Source organism: Tetrao urogallus (genome assembly GCF_951394365.1).
Source record: "Tetrao urogallus genome assembly, chromosome: Z".
Taxonomy (NCBI): domain Eukaryota; kingdom Metazoa; phylum Chordata; class Aves; order Galliformes; family Phasianidae; genus Tetrao; species Tetrao urogallus.
The window spans coordinates 18,137,465-18,159,015 of record NC_136816.1 but is presented as its reverse complement, the minus strand read 5'-3'; the positions used below and the strand labels follow the sequence as shown (position 1 = coordinate 18,159,015).

Below are 21,551 nucleotides of genomic sequence, written 5' to 3'. Positions count from 1 at the left end.
TGTGAATGAGGGAAAATCAGACAAGGCTGATTCCTTATTTTATATGCCAGGTGGCTTAATGCATGTTAGAGATTTGTAATGCATTTTGAAAGAAAAGCTGATACATCCTTTCAGGTCCTCATCTATCTGCATGACTACAGATGTTGATTTCTTACATGGAATTATATGTGGCAATTTGCACTGAAGTAGGTTTCCTTGCTTAGCCCAGTGTATTTTATGTTCTTACTAGATTTCAGTAGGCGATACACGCTGCACCTATGTTCTGTTTAAAACATCTCACTGGTACGTTTCTGGAACTATTTTTGTTTGGAAGTAATTTAAGTTTACAAAAAATAAAGAAGAAAAAATTACAGATTATGCTGAAACAAACAAAAAACTTTGCTTTTGGCCAAAGTGGGAACCTGGAAAGCCTCAAGTCCGTTGGTGGGAATTACAAAAATGTATGTAGAGAGGGTACAGGTAATTCCCGTGACATTCCACTGGAGTCAATAAGAATTTTGTCTTAAATGTGGACAGGGCTTTTTATACTTAATCAACATTTAGAGGTAACAAGCCAGACTTACTTACTGTTGCCTGTAGAACTTGGGGATCTCTAATTTTAGCAAGCAGTCTTTCTTTGTTCATTTTTAATTTCTCTGAACTTTATGTAGAGCATTCAAGATTTGAATGCTAAACCAAAGTGACTGGTGGCACTTTTTAATCCATTATCAGCCAGTTTAATAGCAGTATATGTTTATGGCTTATCCAGAGATGCAAACTGACATAGGTAGGGCTACATATTTCCACTGCACTGCAGAGTTCTAGCACTTTTACAGATCAATTACAAGGGTGCTGCCTGCTTACTGAACCATCACAGAACACCATAAGAGTTGAGACTGGCAGGAGATCACCTGGTCCAACTCACCAGAGCAGGGTCATTTAGACCAGGTTGCCTGCATATGATCGGATTCTGAGCATCTCCAAAAATGGAGACTCCACAACCTCTTTGGGCAACTTATTCTAGTATTTAACCACTTTCATCGTAAAATAGCTTTTTCTTACATTTAACTGCAATTTTCCATGTATCCTCTTGTGTACACTGTCTCTCGTCCTTCTGCGTGCACCACTGAGATAAGTCCTGCTCCATCACATGGGAGGTCTGCTGCCTCCCAGGGCCCAGGTTAAAGATGTGAGGAGGAAACTTCCTTCCCCAGTTCAGCCCTCAGTTTATTGTCCTCTGTTGTTGTTTCAGGTAGGCAGTGACAAAATAGAAAGAACTTCCCTAAGGGTTATGAATAAGGACTTCAGAGCCGTGGGGTGACTGGTCAGGAGTTTGGGAGCACAACTCATGTTCTCCTCTATCCCTCCAGTTATAGGGCATGATGAGGGACTGAACATCATGGGCCAGCAAATTAATACTTGTCTCTGAGCCTGGTGTGCCCAGCAGGGGTTTGTTTTTTTTTGACCTCAGCTCAATTTACATGAGACCAGGCCTGCTGGCAACCAATGAGAATAGCTTATTCTACCAGTGAAAAGGGATTTCACGATGGGAATTGGGAAGGCTCATTGACTGAGCTTTAAACTAGTTATGAAGGGGGATGGGTGTAAAACCAGGGTCACTAGAAGGGAGCCTGTATGTAACATGCCTGTGCTTGTGGGAGGGGGATGTGCTAGTACGATTCCACAGTTTTGTCTTGCTGAAAGAGGAGGATGACACACCTTTAAGTGTTGATGTGAGATTGGTTACTACGGAAACACCCAAGTGTGGTCAAGAGGGTATTAGGGCTTCTCCCACTCAAAAGGTGGCCCAGCTCACGTATATTTACACTAATGCACACAGCATGGGTAACAAACAGAAGGAACTGGAAGCCATTGTGCAGTTGGAAAACTATGATATAGTTGCCGTCGTGGAAATGTGGTGGGATGACTCACACAACTGAAGTGCTGTGATTGATGGCTACCAACTTTTCAAGAGGTAGGCAAACCAGGAAACGCGGTGGTGTAGCTCTCTACGTTAAGAAAGAATGCAAATGTATGGAAATCAGTAATGGTTATGGTAAGGTTGAGAGCTTATGGATCAGAATAAAAGCGAAGGCCAATAAGACGGATATTATCTAGGGAGTCTGCTATATTCCACCCAGCCTGAACGAAGAGGTAGATAAGATACTTTATAGACAGACGGGTAAAGTCTCAAGGTCTCTACCCCTTGTTCTTGTGGGGGACTTCAACTTCCCAGACATCTGCTGGAATTATAATACAGCAGGAAGGGAACAGACTTGGAGGCTCCTAGAGTGTATGGGAGATAACTTCCTGACACAGCTGGTAAAGGAGCCAACAAGGGGCAGCAAAATCCTGGATCTGCTGTTCATTAATAGAGAAGGTCTTCTGATGGATGTAAATGTTGGAGGCCATCTGGGGCAAAGTGATCACGAAATGATAGATTTTTTGATCCTTACTGAGTCACAGAGGAGAGTCAGCGGAGTTGCCACCTTGGACTTTGGAGGACTTTGGTCACTTTTGGACCATGGTTGAGAGAGTCCCTTGGGAAGTAGTTCTGGAGAGCATGGGAGCCCAGAAGGGCTGTGAATACTTTAAGGAAGTTATCTTAAAGATGCAGGAGCTTCCCCAAGTCATGGAAGATGAGCCAGCGGGGAAGGAGAATAGTCTGGCTGAACAGAGACCCTTGGCTGGAACTCAAAAACAGAAGGAAAGTGTATGGTCTTTGGAAGAGGGAGCAAGCAACTTCTGAGGATTACAAATGCATAGTGAAGCTGTGCAGGGAGAAAATGAGCTAGAGCTAAAGCCCAGCTAGAACTGAACTTGCAACAATAAATATTTCTATACATCCATCAGCAGTAAGAAGAAGGCTAGAGAGGATCTCCATCCCTTGTTGGATGCAGAGGGCACCACAGTAAGTGACAGGATAAGGCTGAAGTACTCAATGCCTTCTTTGCCTCAGTCTTTAAAGTAAGACTAGTTGCTCCCTAGACACAGCCCCTTGTGCTCGTAGGTAGGGATGGGGAACAGAATAGGCCCTGCAAGATCCACAGTGAGATGGTTTTGGACCTGTTCCGAAAGCTGGACACTCACAAGTCTATGGGGCCAGATGGTCTGCATCCTGGAGTGCAGAAGGAGTTGGCGGATGTGGTTGCCAAGCCACTCTCCATCATCCTTTGGCAGTCCTGGATTGAAAGGTTGCAATGAGGTCACCCCACAGCCTTCTTTTCTCCAGGCTGAACAAGCCCAGCTCCCTCAGCCTGTCTTCGTAGGGGAGGTGCTCCAGTCCCCTGATCATCTTTGTGGCTCTCCTGGACCTTCTCCAACAGCTCCCTGTCTTTCTTGTCCTGGGGGCTCCAGATCTGAACGCAGTACTCCGCACTTTGCCGTGTTGAACCTCATCAGGTTCACCTGGGCCCACCTTTCAAGCCTGTTGAGGTCCCTCTGAATGGCATCCCTTTCTTCCACGGTGCCAACCACACCACTCAGCTTGGTGTGGTCAGCAAACTTGCTGAGGGTGCACTTGATTCCATCATTGCTGTCATTGATAAAGATGTTAAAAGCACTGGTCCCAAGACAGACCCCTGGGGGATGCCGCTCGTTACCGGCCTCCAACTGGACATAGAGCCATTGATGACTACCCTCTGTCTGCGGCCTTTCAACAGTTTCTTATCCATCGAGTGGCCCACCCATCAAATCCACATCCCTCCAATTTGGAGATGAGGATGTGGTGGGGGACCATGTCAAAAGCCTTGCTCAAGTCCAGGTAAATAACATTGGTCATCTTTCCTTTGTCCACCGATGCCGTCACTCCATCATAGAAGGATGTTTGTCATGAAGGATATTTGTCAGCTTTAGGAGCCAAGAGCATTGAACAGGTGGACATACATGTTGTGTTTTTCTTTTGTTTCTTACGTCCTAAAAATTCAAAATTATACAGGTGAAAACAAAAAAACAAACCAACAACATGTCTTCTCCAGGATGACTTGGAATTGTGCTGAGTTTCTGTATTGAACGTTGTTCAAGGTGATGTCATTTCCATGTACAGTTGTTTGCTGCTATTTTTGTTCTTTTCTGTCTTACTTTTTTGCATGGGAAATTATGCAAGAGGAGGTGTATTTATGGTCTCCAGAAAATACAAGAATGGAGAAAAGACCTGTTACCAGTATTTACAAAATAATTAACAGTGCTAATCTTAGGATGTTTCAGTCCAGCTAAGTAGTTGTTTATACCTGAAAAATCAGGGTAAATGGCATATCACTTGCCCTTGAAATTCAGTGGGAGTTCTGAAACTAACACGGAAACTTCCGCCTGGCATCAGCAGATTTGTAACTGAAGATGCATAGAAAACATGAACATGTGTATGCCTTGTGCAAAGGACTTGTGTAAAGAAATGTATAATGAGAAAGCTCAGAAAAAATGCAAGTGGAGCTGAACCTTGGCAGATCCTGGAAGAGGACAAAAATGGGGGGAGGAGCAGGTAGCTGAAATAGTGATAAAACAGATTGAATGAGCTGTTTCAGATCACCTTGCTTCTCCCTCGGCACAAAGAACTAGCTGATTGCCCGCTTTTTTCTGTCTTTGGAATGCAGCATCATTTTAGCCTCTTTGGGTGAGCGGAAGGGCCAAGTCCCTGAAGGTGTGCCTATACCTCTGTAATCTGAGAATGCCAGATACAGGCCTGAAGCTTTGAGACTGTTTTCCTTAGTAACTTCTTTGAGCCTGCAGAATGCTAATGACAGGGTTCATTAGAACAGCAACCCCAAAGGGCATAGATAGTTTGTGAAGACAGGATCAGCATCCAAAGCTCCAGGGTTCACATAAAGGGCATTTATCCTGACATCTCTGACATGAGGGGAGCTTTGCATTTTTGCAAACCTCTGTTTGAACATATGAGTGGAACTGTCAAAATCAACCAGGTGAAACAGCTGTGCTTTCTTTGTGTTCATGTACTGACAGTCCAGTGACCATCAGCTTCTTCTCTGTGCTGGAATTTATCCGTTGCTACCTTTACTGGGTAGCAACAGTAGGGATATTGTAATGTGCTTTTAAGCTTGTGGAATTTCAAGTCCTTAATACCTGTTCTGTGAGAAAGTAATCCCAGTGTGGAACAGGAGCAGGTCCAGTAGCAGAGGTGACTGTGAGAGGTGTATCTCAGACATAGCAGTGGTTTTTGCTTCCTTTACTGTGTAAGGTAGTGCTGCCTGCTAACAAAATCAGCCACATAACTCTCCTTGCCTAATGAATCTGAGACTTCAGTAGTAGAAAACTCTTAGTAAAAGCCATCATAGATGGAGACTTCATGGCTAAGGCCACCTGAGCAGAAGCTATTTCTTGTAACTCTGTTTTTACAAAGTGTATCATATGATGCTGAAAAAATTTCCTTATGTTAGCTTTGGTTAAAATTTGGCCTTATAATCAGTGGAAATCCCATCTGGATTGAGAGTAGTGAAGTTCAGTTGATGAAGGTGTTATACTAAAAAGGGGATATGAAGGAAATAATGTTTTGGTTTTTTTTTAAAGCAAACTCTTATTTTCTGGCCTTAGATGATGGAGCAATATTTCAGCTTGCAGAGGAGTGGCAGTGTCAGAGCAGTATGTTTGGAAGTATGCATTCTCAGCAAGACGGGGGCATGGGAGAGCTGCTTGTGTTGGATTTGACCTATACATATGCAGAATTATGATGCAGCATACTTTTGGTCCTGCACCTGAGATGTGGGGAGGCTTTAAGCTGGCTTACAACACCATTTGGACCATGGCCACTTTTAATTTTCCTCAGTTCCTTTTCCTGACAGCATTGCACATAAAAGAATACTGTGTTTTTGAATGGTATTTGAACGGCTTTGATTTGTGTTCCTATACCTGAACTTTTAATTACTTGGAAAGTACTGATGGAAGAAAGAGGTGTGTGCTGACTGTGGGCTTTTACACTGGAGAGACAACTATCTGCTTTAAAATTACTCAATATTCTGCATCCCAACTTTTCCTTAAAAGGTATACACATATGTATGTATGAGCAAAATGGTGAAATTTCTCCCTGGATTTCTGTGCACCAAGGATAAGTGCTTTTCTTTTCTACTTCTTCTAGTTTGAATAGGACGTATTTAAAAAGAATATGGCCAGCCAATCAAGGGAGGCACTCTATTGTGCCATTTAGAATAGTGTCCAGTTCTGGGCTCCCCGATTCAAGAATGACGGGTAACTTCTAGAGAGAGTCCAGCAGAGGGTCTCAAATATGGTGAGGAGCCTGGAGCATCTCCCATATGAGAAAAGTCTGAGAGACCTTGAGAGACCAGGGCTGTTCAGCCTGGAGAAGACTGAGACGGATCTTAACAAAGCTTATAAATATCTAACAGGTGGATATAAGAGGATGGGCCCAGGCTCTCTTTGATGGTGCTTGGTGACAGGACAGGGATCAATGGGTACACACTGGAATACTGTTCCATCTGAACACTAGTAAGAGCTTTTTTACTGTGAGGATGGTAAAGAACTGGAACAGGCTGTCCAGAAATATTGTGTAGTCTCCTTCCCTGAAGATTTTTAAAACTCGCCTGGACACTTTCCTGTGCAGCCCACTGTAGGGAACCTGCTTTAGCAGGTGGTTGGACTTGACCTCCAGAGGTCTTTTCCAATCCCTATGATTCTATGATTCTGTGATCTCTTTCAGTGTATGTTTGGTTGGTTTGGTCCTGGCAAGCATCTTTTCTTTCTGTTAGTATCATACTCAGTAGTATCAAACACAAGTCTTATGGGAAGTGGTTGAGGGAACCAGGATTGTTCAGTCCAGAGAGGAGGCTCAGGGAAGACCTGATCACTCTCTACAACTCCTCCTATCTCTGCTAGTGGATAATAGCATTCTAGCATTCTTTTCCACAGCATAAAGCCACTTTCAATTTTGCATAGGATCTCTTAGAAACTAAGTTTGGTGGTAACATGGGTACACAAAGCTGAGGACTCTCTTATTTTGCTTCTGTAGTATGACTGCTTCAGATAATCTCTGTCAGTAAAACCTGTGCTTGATTGGGTTCTCCTTCTTTGCCCACTTAGTCCAATGGGAGCTAAACCAGGTCGTTTGGTGAAACGTTTGAAAAGTGGACGTTGCTTGTCACTGAAAGAGCACTGAAAGAGCATGAGGTATCCATTGGCCATGGGCCAAAAGGCTTAATAAAGATTTGGGAGGCACTCTTTTATTTCTGCAGATTTGATTTTGCTTCATCCAATTCAGATCTTGCAAGAAAATAACAGACCGTGGAGTGGGATGAGGAAAATCTGCCTGTAAAGGTTCTTGCCTGGACACACCATTCTGTTAGCAGGACCCTGCCTATTTGACCAAGGGAGTACTTTCTACCTACTCAGTTGTTTATAGTGTTTAATGGGAACTCATTTAACTTTGTAAGGTGTCCACCTCTGAAAGAGCAGGAGTACTCCAATGAAAGGCTCACAGAAGGGGATGAGCAAGCTGCTGTCTATTGTGACTCACAGTCAAGTGATAATTTTTACTGAAGTTTCCCTTTTTTTTATTCATGTATAGCATAGTCAGCAGCCTCATATCATGCCTTTTCCTCAGACCAGTAATTTTAATCTAGCTACCTACAGGTGTCTTGTTCTGAGGCATGTTAATCAAATTTATGCCATTCTTGGAGGCAGTCTAGAAAAGCAGATAGCAGGTAATCCTTCCCACAGGCATTTCTAGGAAGCTTATTCTAAAATATTTCAAATTGCTCTGAAATTACTGTAAGAGCTGTACATCTGAAGCAGTATTGAAAATATTTGTTTCAGCGACCCGTGTAGTCTCTGGCACCATCCGAGAACTCCCAGCTTGTCAAAGAGATAAACATTCTGCTTTAGCATGCCCCAGTGGCTAGAATAACTTCTACCATTTTGTGGTTGTGTTGTTATGTTCTTGTGCTGTAGCTGTTCCCACCGCTTCTTGAAGAGTAGCAATTCAGATCAGGTTTCCTAACAAGCGTTTTTGTTTCTTTATATGCATGGCTGGTGATTTATTGTCTTGGGGTACTGCTGTATCTTGAGTTCCTGGCCTGCATGTGGTGCAATTTGGAATTACTGATTTTCTACTAACACATTCAGACATAAAGAATTCTGTGTTCTTAGGGCCTTCCCTTTTACATGACTTTAAAAGAGGGAATAGGAAATTAGTATATCATCTGGAACCAAAGCATTTGTTTGAAATTCAGAAAACAGTTTTTTCCAGTTTTAAAATATATGAAAAATAAAAAGTCTAGAACAGAAATTGAACTTCTCTTGTGCAGGATTTCCTTGTTCATTTGGCAAGATTTGTAAACATTAAAAACTCACAATTTCCGAAATTTGAGTTCAGAAGTCTCTGCTGAAACCAGTAAACCTAGCAGTTGCCTAGATTAAAATGTCCCTGTGAAGTAAAAGCTGCAAGTAGGAGACCTGTGTTTCACAGTAATCTTTGACAACAATCGTAGGTTGTGTTCTGCAAGATCAGGTACTGCTTTGAAGGGAATTCAGGAGTGCTCAGTGCACGTTTGAGTACATGGACCAGTCTGCAAGCACGTCAGACTCACAGCATGGCTGTTCTGGCATACTGCTTGTTGTGATCCCCGCAGGTCATCTCCCTTCAATGCAGATTAAAGGCAGAGGTCTCACTCTAGCAGAGCGCATGGCTGAGCCGATCACATAACAGCTTCTTAGTTTTGCTTTGAGCTTGAAAACAGAAGAATAGAGATTCTTGGCTCTGCATCCCCCTGCCCAACTAAATTGACCTCTCAGAGGCATCTCTTCACCTAGTGCTGTGAGGATAATGCAGGGCTGTGTATAGAAAGAAAAGAGTAGGCCTTCTGTTGGGACAGGGCCTGGGGCTTTTCTTTAGAGGGGCATTCAAGCGTGTTAGGCTAAAACAGAAAACAGGTGAAAGAGGCCTACTCCTTATCATATGGCTTTGGGCTAATTCTCCCTTACATTCTAGCTGCTTGATAGCAGGGTCAGTTTCTCTCGTCTTTCTTCCAGTTGTTTTGAGTGATCAGGTCTCTCACATACCACTAGGCTCTTTGTATCTCAGAGCCCAGGAAAAGGGTGAAAGTGCTACCTAAGATCAGAGAAGTCCTGTACCTGAAACCTTCAACCTTCAATCACATTTTGATTTTATACCAAACTCTGGTTGAGCCTGTAAGTCCTCTTGTCCCCAGGCCAGATTTGTCTATTGGAGCATGGATAACCCATCTTTTTGATGGAAAAACACTGACATCTCATAATCCTTTAATGTGCCCAACCTGAGCTTTTCCCAATTGGTCATGTCTTCTGAGCAATTTTGTATCTCGTACCTGTATGTATTTATATGCATGTGTGTTTTACACGATTTGTTCGTTTGTTCTGCTGTGTTTTAGACAATTCTAGCACTGCCTTATTCCTTATTATGTACGTATAACTTACTGCACTGCAAAGGCTCTCTGTGAAAGCTTGCACTGATGTAAAAGATTTTTTTATGACTGCGTCAAATTTAAAAGATGAAGACTCTGCTTCAGGAGAGCATGGATGGAAATTGGATTTGTCCATATGCTGTAGCCATTTCCTAAATATCAGTCTAAATCGCTACTGTGAGCAAAAGGAACTGAAGATTGGGGGGAGGCAGTGAATGTGATGGTGTGATGTGAACAGATGTTCTGTTACTTTCTCTTGAAATGTGTGGGACCCTAAGTGTTTAAACTGGCTCAAGGATAGTTATTTATCACTAGAGATTGCCATGTAGATTGCTTTGTGTCTTGTCTCCTTTCTCCTGAAGGGCTTGTATTAGGAAAATAAGAATTCAGAACCTTGGCACTTCCTTTCACCACTGCAGAAGGGAATCAGGTTGTTCAATGCTGCCTGACTGAGATGGGTATCTAGTCTGAGCTTACTCTTTGCATTACTTCAGTCCTCACCAGTAGAGAGGCACTTCTCAGTGTGTAAGTTATCCCATATCACTCTTACAAGAGGATTAATCATGCTTTGAAAGTGCCAGTTTCTCTGAAGCCTGCAGCCATGGGAGTGTGGAGAATGGTGAATGAATCACCTCTCCCCTTTCTGTTGCATGTATTTCTCCTCTGTGTTAAAGGTGAGAGATGACAACTAAGTTCAGTGCCTTATGAACCTAATGTTGAACTTCCAGTGGCTACTTTTACTTTTTTACAAAGTTTAATTCCAATCACTAATGTTCCCCACAACAGGTCTCTTCACTGACATGACAAAACTCTCACTTTCCACATATTAACAGGACCTGAGGCTGAAACATTAGCATGCAACAGGCATCAGCAGTGTTAAATTAGGTCCACATCAAAGTCAAGCTTTGCTTCTTATGAAAACAGAAGTTAAGACTGAGGAGTTTGAAGAAAATGTAGTTAATGGGTGAGAAAATGTGGTGTGAGTTATGTGGATATTGCATTGCTACATTAAAAAGTTTAGTTTGAGCTAGATTACTTTGATTACTTAGGCTCTTGGAGAAGCTTTTTTTTAATAAATACTTGTGCTCAAGTGATACCATCCAAGTATCATGCTGTAAGCTGATATTTCACATTTCACAATGCTTTTTGCTGTTGTGTATGAGAAACTGGTGCTTGTGTTCATCCAACTTGTTTTGCTCTAAAAAATCAAATTCCTTGGTGTAAGTGTCACCACTGTACTTTGCTTCCTATCTCCATGCATGTCCTGTCTGTTGGAAGCATTCTTGTTGTTTAATTCTTATGTATTTATGAGGAATATTAGCAGAAAATGTTTTTTTTTTTTTTTTTGGAAGTACCAATGTTAGCACTGCTTAGATCTATAAAAGCAAGAGAGTTCTTTATTAAGACATTTGTTCAAGCCTAATTTTAATTAATATAGGCTGTTAAATTGACAAATGTTTTCAAAAAGCTAGATTTATAAGGGCCTGTGCAAGGTCTCTGTTACTTCTCAGCAGCCTTGTCTGATGAGGTGCTAGAGTGATTGCAAACGTCAGTCAGTATGTAGAGCATTCAGAGTCCTTCAAAATCCCTATACACTTGTGCAATCATTTGTTCATTATGGTGCCAAATTACAGGCTGAACAGCCACTACATCTGGCTGAAAATGGAGTGGAGCCATAAATCACAGAATTAGAGCAGAGCTAGCTAAGTCCTTCCTAAACTTCTGTTAACACAACTGAATTGGATTTTTTTTTTTTTCTCCAGTGCTTATAATGAAAGAACCCAAAGGGTTGACCTGTGTCAATGGCTTTCAGAGCCGTTTTTGTTGTCTGTGGTTATGTGGTTCTTAATCATTTAAAAATTCTTAATGATGTTGACTGACATATCATCTAGTGCTCTTAATGCTGTAAAGATGCTAGAATGATGCAAATGTTGAGGACAGATGTGAGGCCAGGTTTGAACCACTGCCTGTCATACTCTAGTTGCTGCTCCTGAACAGTTCTCTCACAGCTTTATCCCTTAGTGTACCAAGAAATCTACAGAAGCATGAGGATGTACTAGTCTACTCAATGAGAGGCAACTTTTCAATCACACCTGTATTTCAGAAATGCAGAAATGTGCTAACTTAAATGAGCCTGGGAAGATTCAACAATCCCTTGTTAGAGATCCTGTGTTTCTGGTGTGTGAAGTGATAAAATACTGCATGCTCTGAATGTGACACACTTTCTATGATCAGGAAGCTATTTTCTGCCCTTCCCTCTTCCTCTTTGTTTCTTAAGTTCTGATTTCATTTTTCTCTTAACTGCAGGTCACTTCATGGGCAACAACACAGTGATCGATGTTTTGAGGAGAGAAGGGTATGATGTAGAGCACACCCCAGCTGGACAAGCCATCAACAAGTAATGCATGCCTTTATTGCAGCTGAGCTTTTGTTGGGAGGGCGGATTTGTAAACAGTCACAAAGAGGCAGTAGCAGCTGAAACTATACTAAACAGTGAGCTGGGCTCCTTCTGTTCACTGAAGCAGCTTACTTTTCCATAAGGCCAGATAGGAAACAGGATTTTGTTGGGTTTGGCCTGTATGTTTTTTTGGAAAAAACAGACTTTTTTTTTTTTTTCTAAGGTTTTAGCTCTTTAAGTAACTTCCATAGAATATGCATTCTTGGTTCAGCAGATCTGGACACTGTCTCATATCACACAGGCTTCTGTGTTCCTTCATTCCTCCTAAGTGTTCAGCTGCCTTACCTTCTAATACTTTATTTCTCTTACACTGCTATTTTTTATTCTTCCATATTACTCTCAGCCTCGAATCTGGCTCCTTAGGGTCCACTTAGTCTCTTTCTAGTTGTCCCCACCAAAAGTGATAGCTCTCACATCCTCTGCTCTTTCCTGCATTTATAAGCCAAGATATTTGCTGTTCCGGTATGTCTTGTAGCTGTCCTTTGAGTTATCCCCTTAGCCTCTCCCCAGCCTATTAGTGGGTGCCTTTATCTATCTCCATGATCTCAGTTGCTATAAAATGCCAAATGATCTCCATACTCTGCAAAGGATTACCTATGCTTTCTGAACTACCTGCCACCAGCTTAGACTCTGCAATGCTCTTCTCCCCCATCTCTAGTCCCTTGCCAAAGAAGTGTCCTTGCATCCCTCAGAATATCTTCATTCTTCCCTAGAGGCACTGCTAAAAGGCCACAGTGGAAAAAAGGCTTGATCTCAATTATTTTACTGTTTCCCTTTCATCCTCTGCACCAGGAATGTTCTCCCTCCCTCAGTGCTTGCATCTCTGTTCCTCCTTCCTCACATTTCTGATAAGGGGCTTTTAGGATTAACATTGGACTTTTTTCTTTTATGTGGATTGTCCAGGGGCACATGCAGAGTCTTGTGCTATGCCAGGGGCTCCAGTAAGATGCAGTGCAAAATAATAACACATATTCTTCTCCTGCTGTGATTGCTTCATCTTTCTCTTTGCAGCACTTCTGCTGCCTTTTTCAGACTGTGAAATTTAAATTCTGGCAGGCCAGATTTTTTCTATGATTACTGACATTGCCCATTTGCATTGAAGCATTATCTACACCAAACACATCCCCTTAAGTACATCCATGCATCCCCTGATGCTGTTGACACCAGTGGGTAGGTAATCTGACAAAGAGAGAGCCTCTGTGCTTCCACACAAGACTTAATGATCCTGTAATACTGAAGTAATGCTAGGCGACTTAGTGTATCAGTGTTTATGGTGGTAATAAAAAAACAAATTTTTGTCATCTTTTTTGTTTTTAAGAACTTTCTTAGGTTAGATATTCCTAAAAGCAGCTATAGCAGCTTCTTAAAACGTAAAGAGAGCTCAATATGTACTTGGGAATAAACAAAATCTTCTAATTTCTGGTAGGAGCAGGAAGAGCCTACCTTTTGCCCCAGAAGTGCAACAGATAAGAGGCTCTGGGACTGACAAAAGGAGAGGGTGTAAGTAACAGTCAAGACCCAAGAAGGAACAAGCACATTAAGTTGATCCAGAAAAGAAAAAAAAAAAAGAAAGCTCCGGGGAACTCATTGCCTTACAGTATTTGAGAGAGTTTATAAAGGAGATGGAGACTGACTTTTTCCATGGGCACGTAGATGATAGGACAAGGGGACCTGTTTTAAACTAAAACAGGAGAGATTTAGATTAGATGTTTGTAGGAAATCCTTTACCCAGAGGATGGTAAGGCCCTGGCACAGCTTCCCAGGGAAGCTGTGGGTGCCCCACTCCTGGAGGTGCTCAAGGCCAGGTTGGATGGGGCACTGGGCAGCTTGAGCTGATGAACGTCATCCCTGCCCACAGCAGGGGATTGGAACTGAGTGGGCCTTAAGGTCCCTTCCAACTCAAACCATTCCACGATTATACGATTTTATGAATCTGCTGCTCTGTAAAGAGGTATGTGTAAGGAGATCAAGGGCAGATGACTGTGGGAAGGTTAGATCTTCGTGCATCAGGGAGATGGAAAGCTAGCCACCTGATTTTTCTGACCATATCGACCGAGTGTCCAACCATCACCTTCTGTGTCTTCATAAGTACTTAGTTTGTCACTAATTGCATCTCAGACACTTTACTGGGCAGTACTGAACAGAAGGTTTTTCCTGGAGCCTTGACTTTAAAGCTGACTGAGTGAGCAACATGAAGAAAACAACACTTTAATGTTTTCTTTGAAAAAAAAAGTGATAACATTTCTGAATGATGCAGTAGCATAGAATTTCAAGAAAAACGTGAGATCTGTAGGAGAACATTTGAAGTGGGAGAAAGACCCATTGCAAGAGTACATCAGAATCCATGGGGAAAGATAAGAGCATTTCTGCATTTGTGTGCCTGTTCTAGCAGTTGCTCAAAGGGTCTCTGGAAGAATCACCTGTAGGCAGTGCTGCAGAAGAGATTATGTACATGAGTATCTGTTGTTCATGGTGCTCTGAGGCTGCAGGTATCTAAATAAACAGATGGCCATACAGTTTGGAGGTTGTCCTGGCTGTGGCTATAGCAATATTTTAGCATCTCCTGGCCACATATTTGGTACAGGAGGCTGCAGGCAATAAAGTAGTCTTATCTACAGAGGAGGAGTAGTGGTGCCCACTCAAGAGATTTTCACCAATAAAAAGACAGACATGGTGAATTAAAATCAAAGAAAAGAGAACCGGGAGACCATAATCAGAGGGTCTTTAAAGAGATAAATCATGTCCCTAGAGACAACAGAATGTGTGTCAATCAGTAAAGAGAAGATGAAGGTTAGGGGATATGAGATGTTGTGGAGGAAAGCTGAAGTATCGTGACACCTTAGAGTGATAAAGTAATGCTATAGCAATTACAAGGATTCTGAGTGGAGTGAATAGCCCACAAATCTTTCTGCACCAGTTTCTGTCACATGAAGCACTCCACATGTGATTTTCCTTGCAGGAAATAAGATCACACTCTCTTCATTTTCCATCTACTACTTCCTTGATTTTGCAGCCCACAATCTCACCCTCTTTCAGGATTGATCTTCTTTACTGTCTATAAAGGAAATGTGTTCACAGTGATGAGATAGCTTCAAAACACCAGCCATGCCAAAAGGTGTATACTGGACCTCTTGCTCTCCATGACTTTGCAAAACAGAAAAGAAACACTCCATAATGCTGGGAAGGCTTCACTGACTGAAGTCATGTTTCTGCACAATGGTCTGTACTCTTTTGTTACCCTTCTGAGTTCCAGTCCAATCCAGTCTTCAACTTTGTCCTGTTAAAAACAATAACAACAACAACAACAAACTTCTGTGTCTCTTATCTTTATAAAAGTAGTCTATAGATCAGTTAAATATTTGTGTTGTGCTGTTGTTCACGGAGTGAATTGAGTAAGTTTGTGCAGAAACTTGAGAACAAGAAAAGAGATAGAATCTCTGTTCCAAACAAGGAAGAGAACTGTGGGCAAGGAAAGCTGAGATTGGATAGGAGACTGCATGCAGGCTGCATATCTTGTAATATGGGTGGGGAGATGCTGCTTGCTTGAAGTATTATGAAACAGAGCTTGAGTAATCAGCGTGGAGTTGGTTGTTTCTTTGAAACATCCCCTTTACACTAAACTGAGTTAGAATTGCCCTGACAGCCATTTCTGGGCTCTTGACTCAGTGATCTCTTGGGCTCATGGAATTATAGAATCACTTGAGTTGGAAGGAACTCTTAAAAGTCATCTAATCCAACTCCCTGCAGTGTACAAGGACTACTACAGCTGGATCAGGTGCTCAGAGCCCCATCCAGCCTGACCTTGAATTTCTCTGGCCTCCCTGGGCAATCTGTACCAGTGCCTCACCACCATTACTGTAAAAAACTTATTTCTTGTATCCAACCTAGATCTCCCCTCTTTCAGTTTGAAGCCATCTCCCCTTGTCCTTTTACAGTAGACCCTGCTGAATCGTCTATCTTCTTCCTTCTAACAGACTCCCTTTAGAAGGCCACTCTCAGGTCTCCCCAGACGCTTCTCAACTCCAGGCTGAACAGCCCCAGCTCTCCCAGCCTGTCCTCGTAGGAGAGGTGTTCCATCCCTTGAAACAGTTTCCTCTGGACACACTCCAGCAGCTGCATGTCTTTTCTGTACTGAGGACTCTACATCTGGACGCAATACTCCAAGTGAGGCCTCACCAGCGCAGAGCAGAGGGGCAGGATCACCTCTCTTGCCCTGCTGGCCATGCTTCTGTTGATACAGCTCATGATACAGTCGGCCTTCTGGGTTGTGGGGGCACGTTGCTGGCTCATATCCAGCTTGCTTCCACCTGTACCCTCAGGTCCGTTTCAGTGGGGCTGTACCCCATCCTTACATCCCACAGCATGAACTGATAGTGGGAGTTGCCACAACCCAGGTGCAGAAGTTGCACTTGGATTTGTTGAACCTTGTGAGGTTCTGCTGGTCCCATTGCTTGAGTCTATCTGGGTCTCTCTGGATGGCATCTCGTCCCTCATGTGTGTTAACTGCACCCCACAACTTGGTGACATCTGCAGACTTGCTGAGCCTGCACTCTATGTCACTGTTGATGTCATTGATGAAGCTGTTGAAGAATGCTGGTCCCAGTATTGATCCCTGAGGAACAGCACTTCTTCATTCAGACATTGAGCCACTGACCACAACTCTCTGGGTATGATCTTGTAACCAAGTCCTCATCCATCAAACAGTGCACCTGTCAAATCCATATCTTTTGATTTGGAGAGAAGGATATTATGGGGACCATGTCAAAGGCCTTAAAGTTATCAGGGACCATCCCAAAGGCTTCTCAGTCTTGGCATGTGAGAAAGCTCATGTACCCTTATAGCCCGACTGCAGCATGTTTGAACTTTCAGATAATGCTGCCAGTCTAAACCAGACATTTTTAAATCTGGGACCAATGCAACTAGAAAGCTAAAGGCCTGACTCCTATTTCCTCGCGTTAGCTATAAGTGCATGCAAAGCTCACATCTGCTTTGGGGTAATTGGCTGATTGGCTTAATTACTTAGCCTCTTACCACCTCCCCTATGATAGTGGCCTTGATGCTGCCAGTTGCTTGCAGACTAAGTGGTCCAAAAGATTGCCTAATGGTATGTTGAGCCATTTCCTCCTAAGATAATCATTTTCAAGATGCATTTCTGCAAACAAAACCATAGTTTGTGGACTAGCTTGTGGCTTGCCTTCTCTACAAGTGAAATTCGCTGATCAAGGATTAGCTCTTGGTGTACCTTAGTTGTCCCATCCCTGCCCTTTATCCCCATCAGGACAGGACTGCTGAAAGAAACCTTGTTCTGTGTTCTGCTGGAATTCAGATTAGAAGAGTATGGTTTGACCTCCTCTGACTTTGAAAGTGATTCCTCTTTCCTCTCTTTGTAGATATGCAAAGGTATTCCCAACTGCTCTTATACCCTGTGCCAGACTGCATCTTTTTCTCTGATCCAAATTACCTCTTTTCCAAAGTTGGTTGTTTTTTTTTAATTAAAGACAAATATTTTGATCAGAATATTTACTTCAGGAAGAGGAAATAGGAATACAAGGCAGAAAAATAACCATACTTTTCTATCTATAGGAAACATTTGTTTTGTATGTGTCCTGATGATATCTGTACCAAGATTCTGCCTCAAAGCCATTTAAACACTATTCACGTTCCCTCCTTCTTCCAGCGGAAAACTCCCCAAAACTTTGTTAGCCTTCTCATCGTCCTCACCAGCACATCACCCTTATGTAGTGTCCCAGGAGCTCCCACTGCCGTTGCATACCCTGAAAGAGGAGGAGGAAGAACTCTTGCCTCACCTGCTGCTACCTGATGGCATTGATGTGCTGGAGAAGGTAGAGAGGAAGTACAAAAAGAAGAAGCAGCAGCAGAAGAAGCAAAGACTGCGGCAGTTTAATGACCTATGGGTTCGCTTTGAAGAAAGGTAGCTAATGGCTGGGAGGGGAGGTGGGCTTGGCATGCAAATTGGATTTTAGCTTGGACTGATTAATCAAGTAGGCCAAGCTTCTGCAGAAGCTGGATATGTTCTGAGGGTGTAGGATCTGACCCGCCTCACCATGATTCTTGCAGAGACCTTTACTCAAGGCTGCTTGTGCTTTTAGGGATGAAATTGCTTCTTCCTGCAGGGTTAGGTTGGTGAAAAATCAGGCATAACATGCAGGGAAGCCTTGCCAAAAACATTTTACATTTGAGCTCAAGGGATTGTGAGTACATAGTTCCTATCTTAATCACAGATGACTGGATCCACTGGTAGATGTACAGCCTCTTGGATTTTTTACCCAAGAGCAGCTGCGTATGCGGGAACTCTCATGTCTAGCATATGTGCTCTTTGCATTTGAACAGTGTACATTATTTCTAGTATCTGTATTCTTCCAGTGCTAAAGAACATGCAAGCCCCGAGGCATTACCAGAGATCTGGAAATGGGAATGACAACCCAAAGTGCGACTGAGTTAAGATGAAAAATGGAGCACGTTGTGGGGAAAAGGTTTACATCCTCCTGGCAGTTTTCGCACAGAAGAGCTTTCTCCCTACAGGAATTACAGCAGCCTGCAAAAAAGCCTCCTCTCTCACAAGTAATGCTTAGGTCTGCGGCTGAATGTGAACTTTTATGTTTACCTTGTGTCAAGTAACACACAGCTCTTCTTATATCTCTGCCATGTTCAGGTTGAGAACATGTTATTTTTGTGGTGCTATAAATGAACAAAAAGGTCAAGATGATGGAAAAGAGCTGTAGCTGTTAAACTGAAGTTTCTATGTTCATTTTTTCTCTCTCAAAAGCATATTTCTTCCTGGTCCCCAAAGTCCTGAGTATCATGCCTCTTTGTCCCAACTGTACCACTGCTTTGAGTAATGCAGTGCTTACACAGTGCAAACAGGTGCAGCAGCTTTTGATTCTTTTTCTGTTCCAAGCATTCAGCCTTTGTCAAACTTTTTAGATCAAACTCTTTTCCCTCTTTTTAGGGCAATTTTCACTCCTCCTTCCAAACGAAGTGCAGGGGGGAGACAAATGTGCATGGAGGTTTGCGTACCCACTGACAGACATGTACACAGTCCAAGACATGCCAATTCAACAAATTGTTATATTGATCTGATATTATACATCTGATATTGTGTTTTACTGTAACATTTAATCACAGAATCGTTTGAGTTGGAAGGGTCTCTTAAAGGCCATCTGATCCAACTCCCCTGCTATGAACAGGGACAACACAACTAGTTCAGGTGCTCAGAGCCCCGTCCAGCCTGACCTTGAACGTCTCCAGGGATGGGAGAAAGCCCGCAGACTACATTTACTTCTATTAAAGTAGTTGATACCAGCTATTTGCTTGACAGTCTGTTTAGCTGAAACACCAACTAATGATTTGGAGTCCTTATCAGCCTAAGCTCCCACCCTAACTGCACACCATCATCTTCTGTTTTTCATATGCAGTTATTCTTGTGAAATTCAGGAGCATCAGTGGGTGTCCTGAAGTAAGCCTCCATGCCTTCAGGACATAGAATATTGGAGCATGTGTTATTGTTACTGAATTGGAGATGTTTTAGGGGAGCATACTGGATTGCAAGTGCAAAACAGTAGTGAAGTAGAAGCAGAGCTAATTATGACAACTTAGAAAACTATGAGATAAATATGAGAGCAGAAAATGCCTCCTTTCCTTTTTGTTTGTAATCTTTTCTGTCCTCTACCAATTAAGCCATACTTTGAGCTGTAAACCTGCTCAGGCGCTAGGCTCTTACTGCATCTGGCTGCCCACACGGTCCTGTGCCGAGCGGACAGCCCCACCTCGTGGCACTGCGGACACCCGGCTCCTGGATGCACGAGCACCCTGGGTGCCTTGTCACGGGAATGCTCCCAGATCCCTGATGCATGGGCCTGAACCACGTATAACTTCACGCCTGGAAATGTGAAAGATGCAGATTGAGTGACCTAATGCAACTTTGCAGTGGATTTGGCTGAATTGCTTTAGTTCATGCTCCTCTATGTGTGTATCAGCTAACAGCTGTATTTCTTTGCTGTGCCACCTGCTGGCTTCTCTGCTCAGAGCTCCTATGGGACCTTTGCGCACAGAAGGGTACAATTTTTAAAAAAGAATGCTGATTGCCTTTCATTTCCCAAAGCATTCTTGCTTTATGCGGTTAGCCAAAATAAGGCAAAAACAGAGCACAACAGTTAGGGACTATATGCAGGAAATATGACCCTGCTGTTGTGTTTGGCAGGTAAGTTTGCTCCTGACTTTGTCACAATTTGTATTCCATTTTCACACAGCACCGTGATGCCCTGGAGGGCACATCAGCCTTGTAGCTTTGGCATCACTCATGGCTTTAATCGTTGTTCAAAAAGAGACTCACATACCTCTTCTGAGCCTCAACCTGCGCTGCAGCACTGCAGGAGCTCACTCAGCTCTGGGCAGTTCGTGTCAGCAGCATGCAGGGTAAAAGTCCTCTCCTTCACCATGTGCTGCCATAATGGGAGCATAGTATTTTGTAAGCTCTCACCCAGCTCATGCTCATCACCAGCCCAGGGTCCTCAGTACCACCAGAGATACTTTGAGACACTGTGATCTTTTCCCTGTAGCATTTCTGTTTTTAGGAAGTGTTTCTATCAGGGTCTCTTTCTCTTCTTAGGGGATGTTATTTAAACCCTTTGTAATTCCTGACCTGTGGAAGGGAACAAGCAGCATAGGGGTGAGTGTAGTCCAGGCTAAGGTGCACACATAGAGAAGTTTGGTAGGGGAGAATGGATTCAGCTGAAAGGAGGTGCCTCATTCCTGTAGAGCTGAGCTAAGCAATTCTGCTGCAGGGATGCTCCTCTAAAGCACAGGTGGTTTTGTTCTTATTTTCTACCTAGCTGTAAGGCAAGCTGGAGGGCTAGGAAAGCTGTCACGTTGCCCACCTGCCTGCCTGTGTAAGAGCAGAGATCAATCAGTCTGAGCACTACTAGTGTTTCAGGGCAGTCCCCACCCTCCTCAGCTTATTCCATGTTCTTCCCCAAGACTGATTCACACTTAGGTGGGCTAGGGCTTCTGTATACATCAGCTGTGTGAGAGCTGCCCATGCCCTTGAAGAAGGGGAAAGGCAAGTCTCTGCCATTAGGCACAGTACTTTGGTGAGCATGGAGCCAGTGTAAGAGACCATGCCCAGCATCTTGGGTGCCCAGAAGATGGGCAGTGGGGCACAGAAGCCAGCAGTGTGCAGGTTTCAGCCAGTTCTGGGCTAAGTCTGGACTGACGTTCTTCTTCGCTTGCCTTGCAGTGCCACCGACCCTCCTCCCCGTATCCGTATCATCAATGGCTACATCACAGTGGAACCACAGCCCCGGGGCCATGGACGGTTCAGTCCCGCTCACACAGACACCAGCTCGCACAGACACAGTGGCTCTCGCCAGCTCTCCCACTCCCTTCTGCTCTCACTACTGACTTTGGCTATGCATATGATTAGGCTGCACTGAGATGTAAGGGGAGCCGAGCGGCAGGGCTCTCCCCTTAAAAAGCAAACAAGAGACTTAAGTTAAAAATAACAATAAAAATGGAAGACTTTGTGAGTGGGACACCTATTCTGTGGGGTGTTCTCAAACTGCTTCCTTTTCCTGAACCTAGATCATTAACACTATTAACTGGTTTGACCTGCCCAATACAGGAGAAGATATTTTAATGAAAGTGTTATTTAATCCTTCTCTTGCAGAAGAGTGACTTCATGTTATCCCATAATG

General features: G+C 43.2%; 1 protein-coding gene across 1 annotated transcript in view; it reads left to right on the top strand.

The window, feature by feature from the left end:
- Window positions 1–21,290, top strand: part of TRABD2A (TraB domain containing 2A) — a gene marked incomplete at its 3' end in the record, with an annotated part of 80,881 nt that extends 59,591 nt beyond the window's left edge. The window contains exons 5-7 of the mRNA XM_079548341.1: window positions 11,688–11,778; window positions 17,516–17,770; window positions 21,095–21,290. Coding sequence (XP_079404467.1) covers window positions 11,688–11,778; window positions 17,516–17,770; window positions 21,095–21,290 — 542 coding nt within the window. The remainder of the gene's footprint in view (window positions 1–11,687; window positions 11,779–17,515; window positions 17,771–21,094) is intronic.
- Window positions 21,291–21,551: the final 261 nt, after the last annotated feature.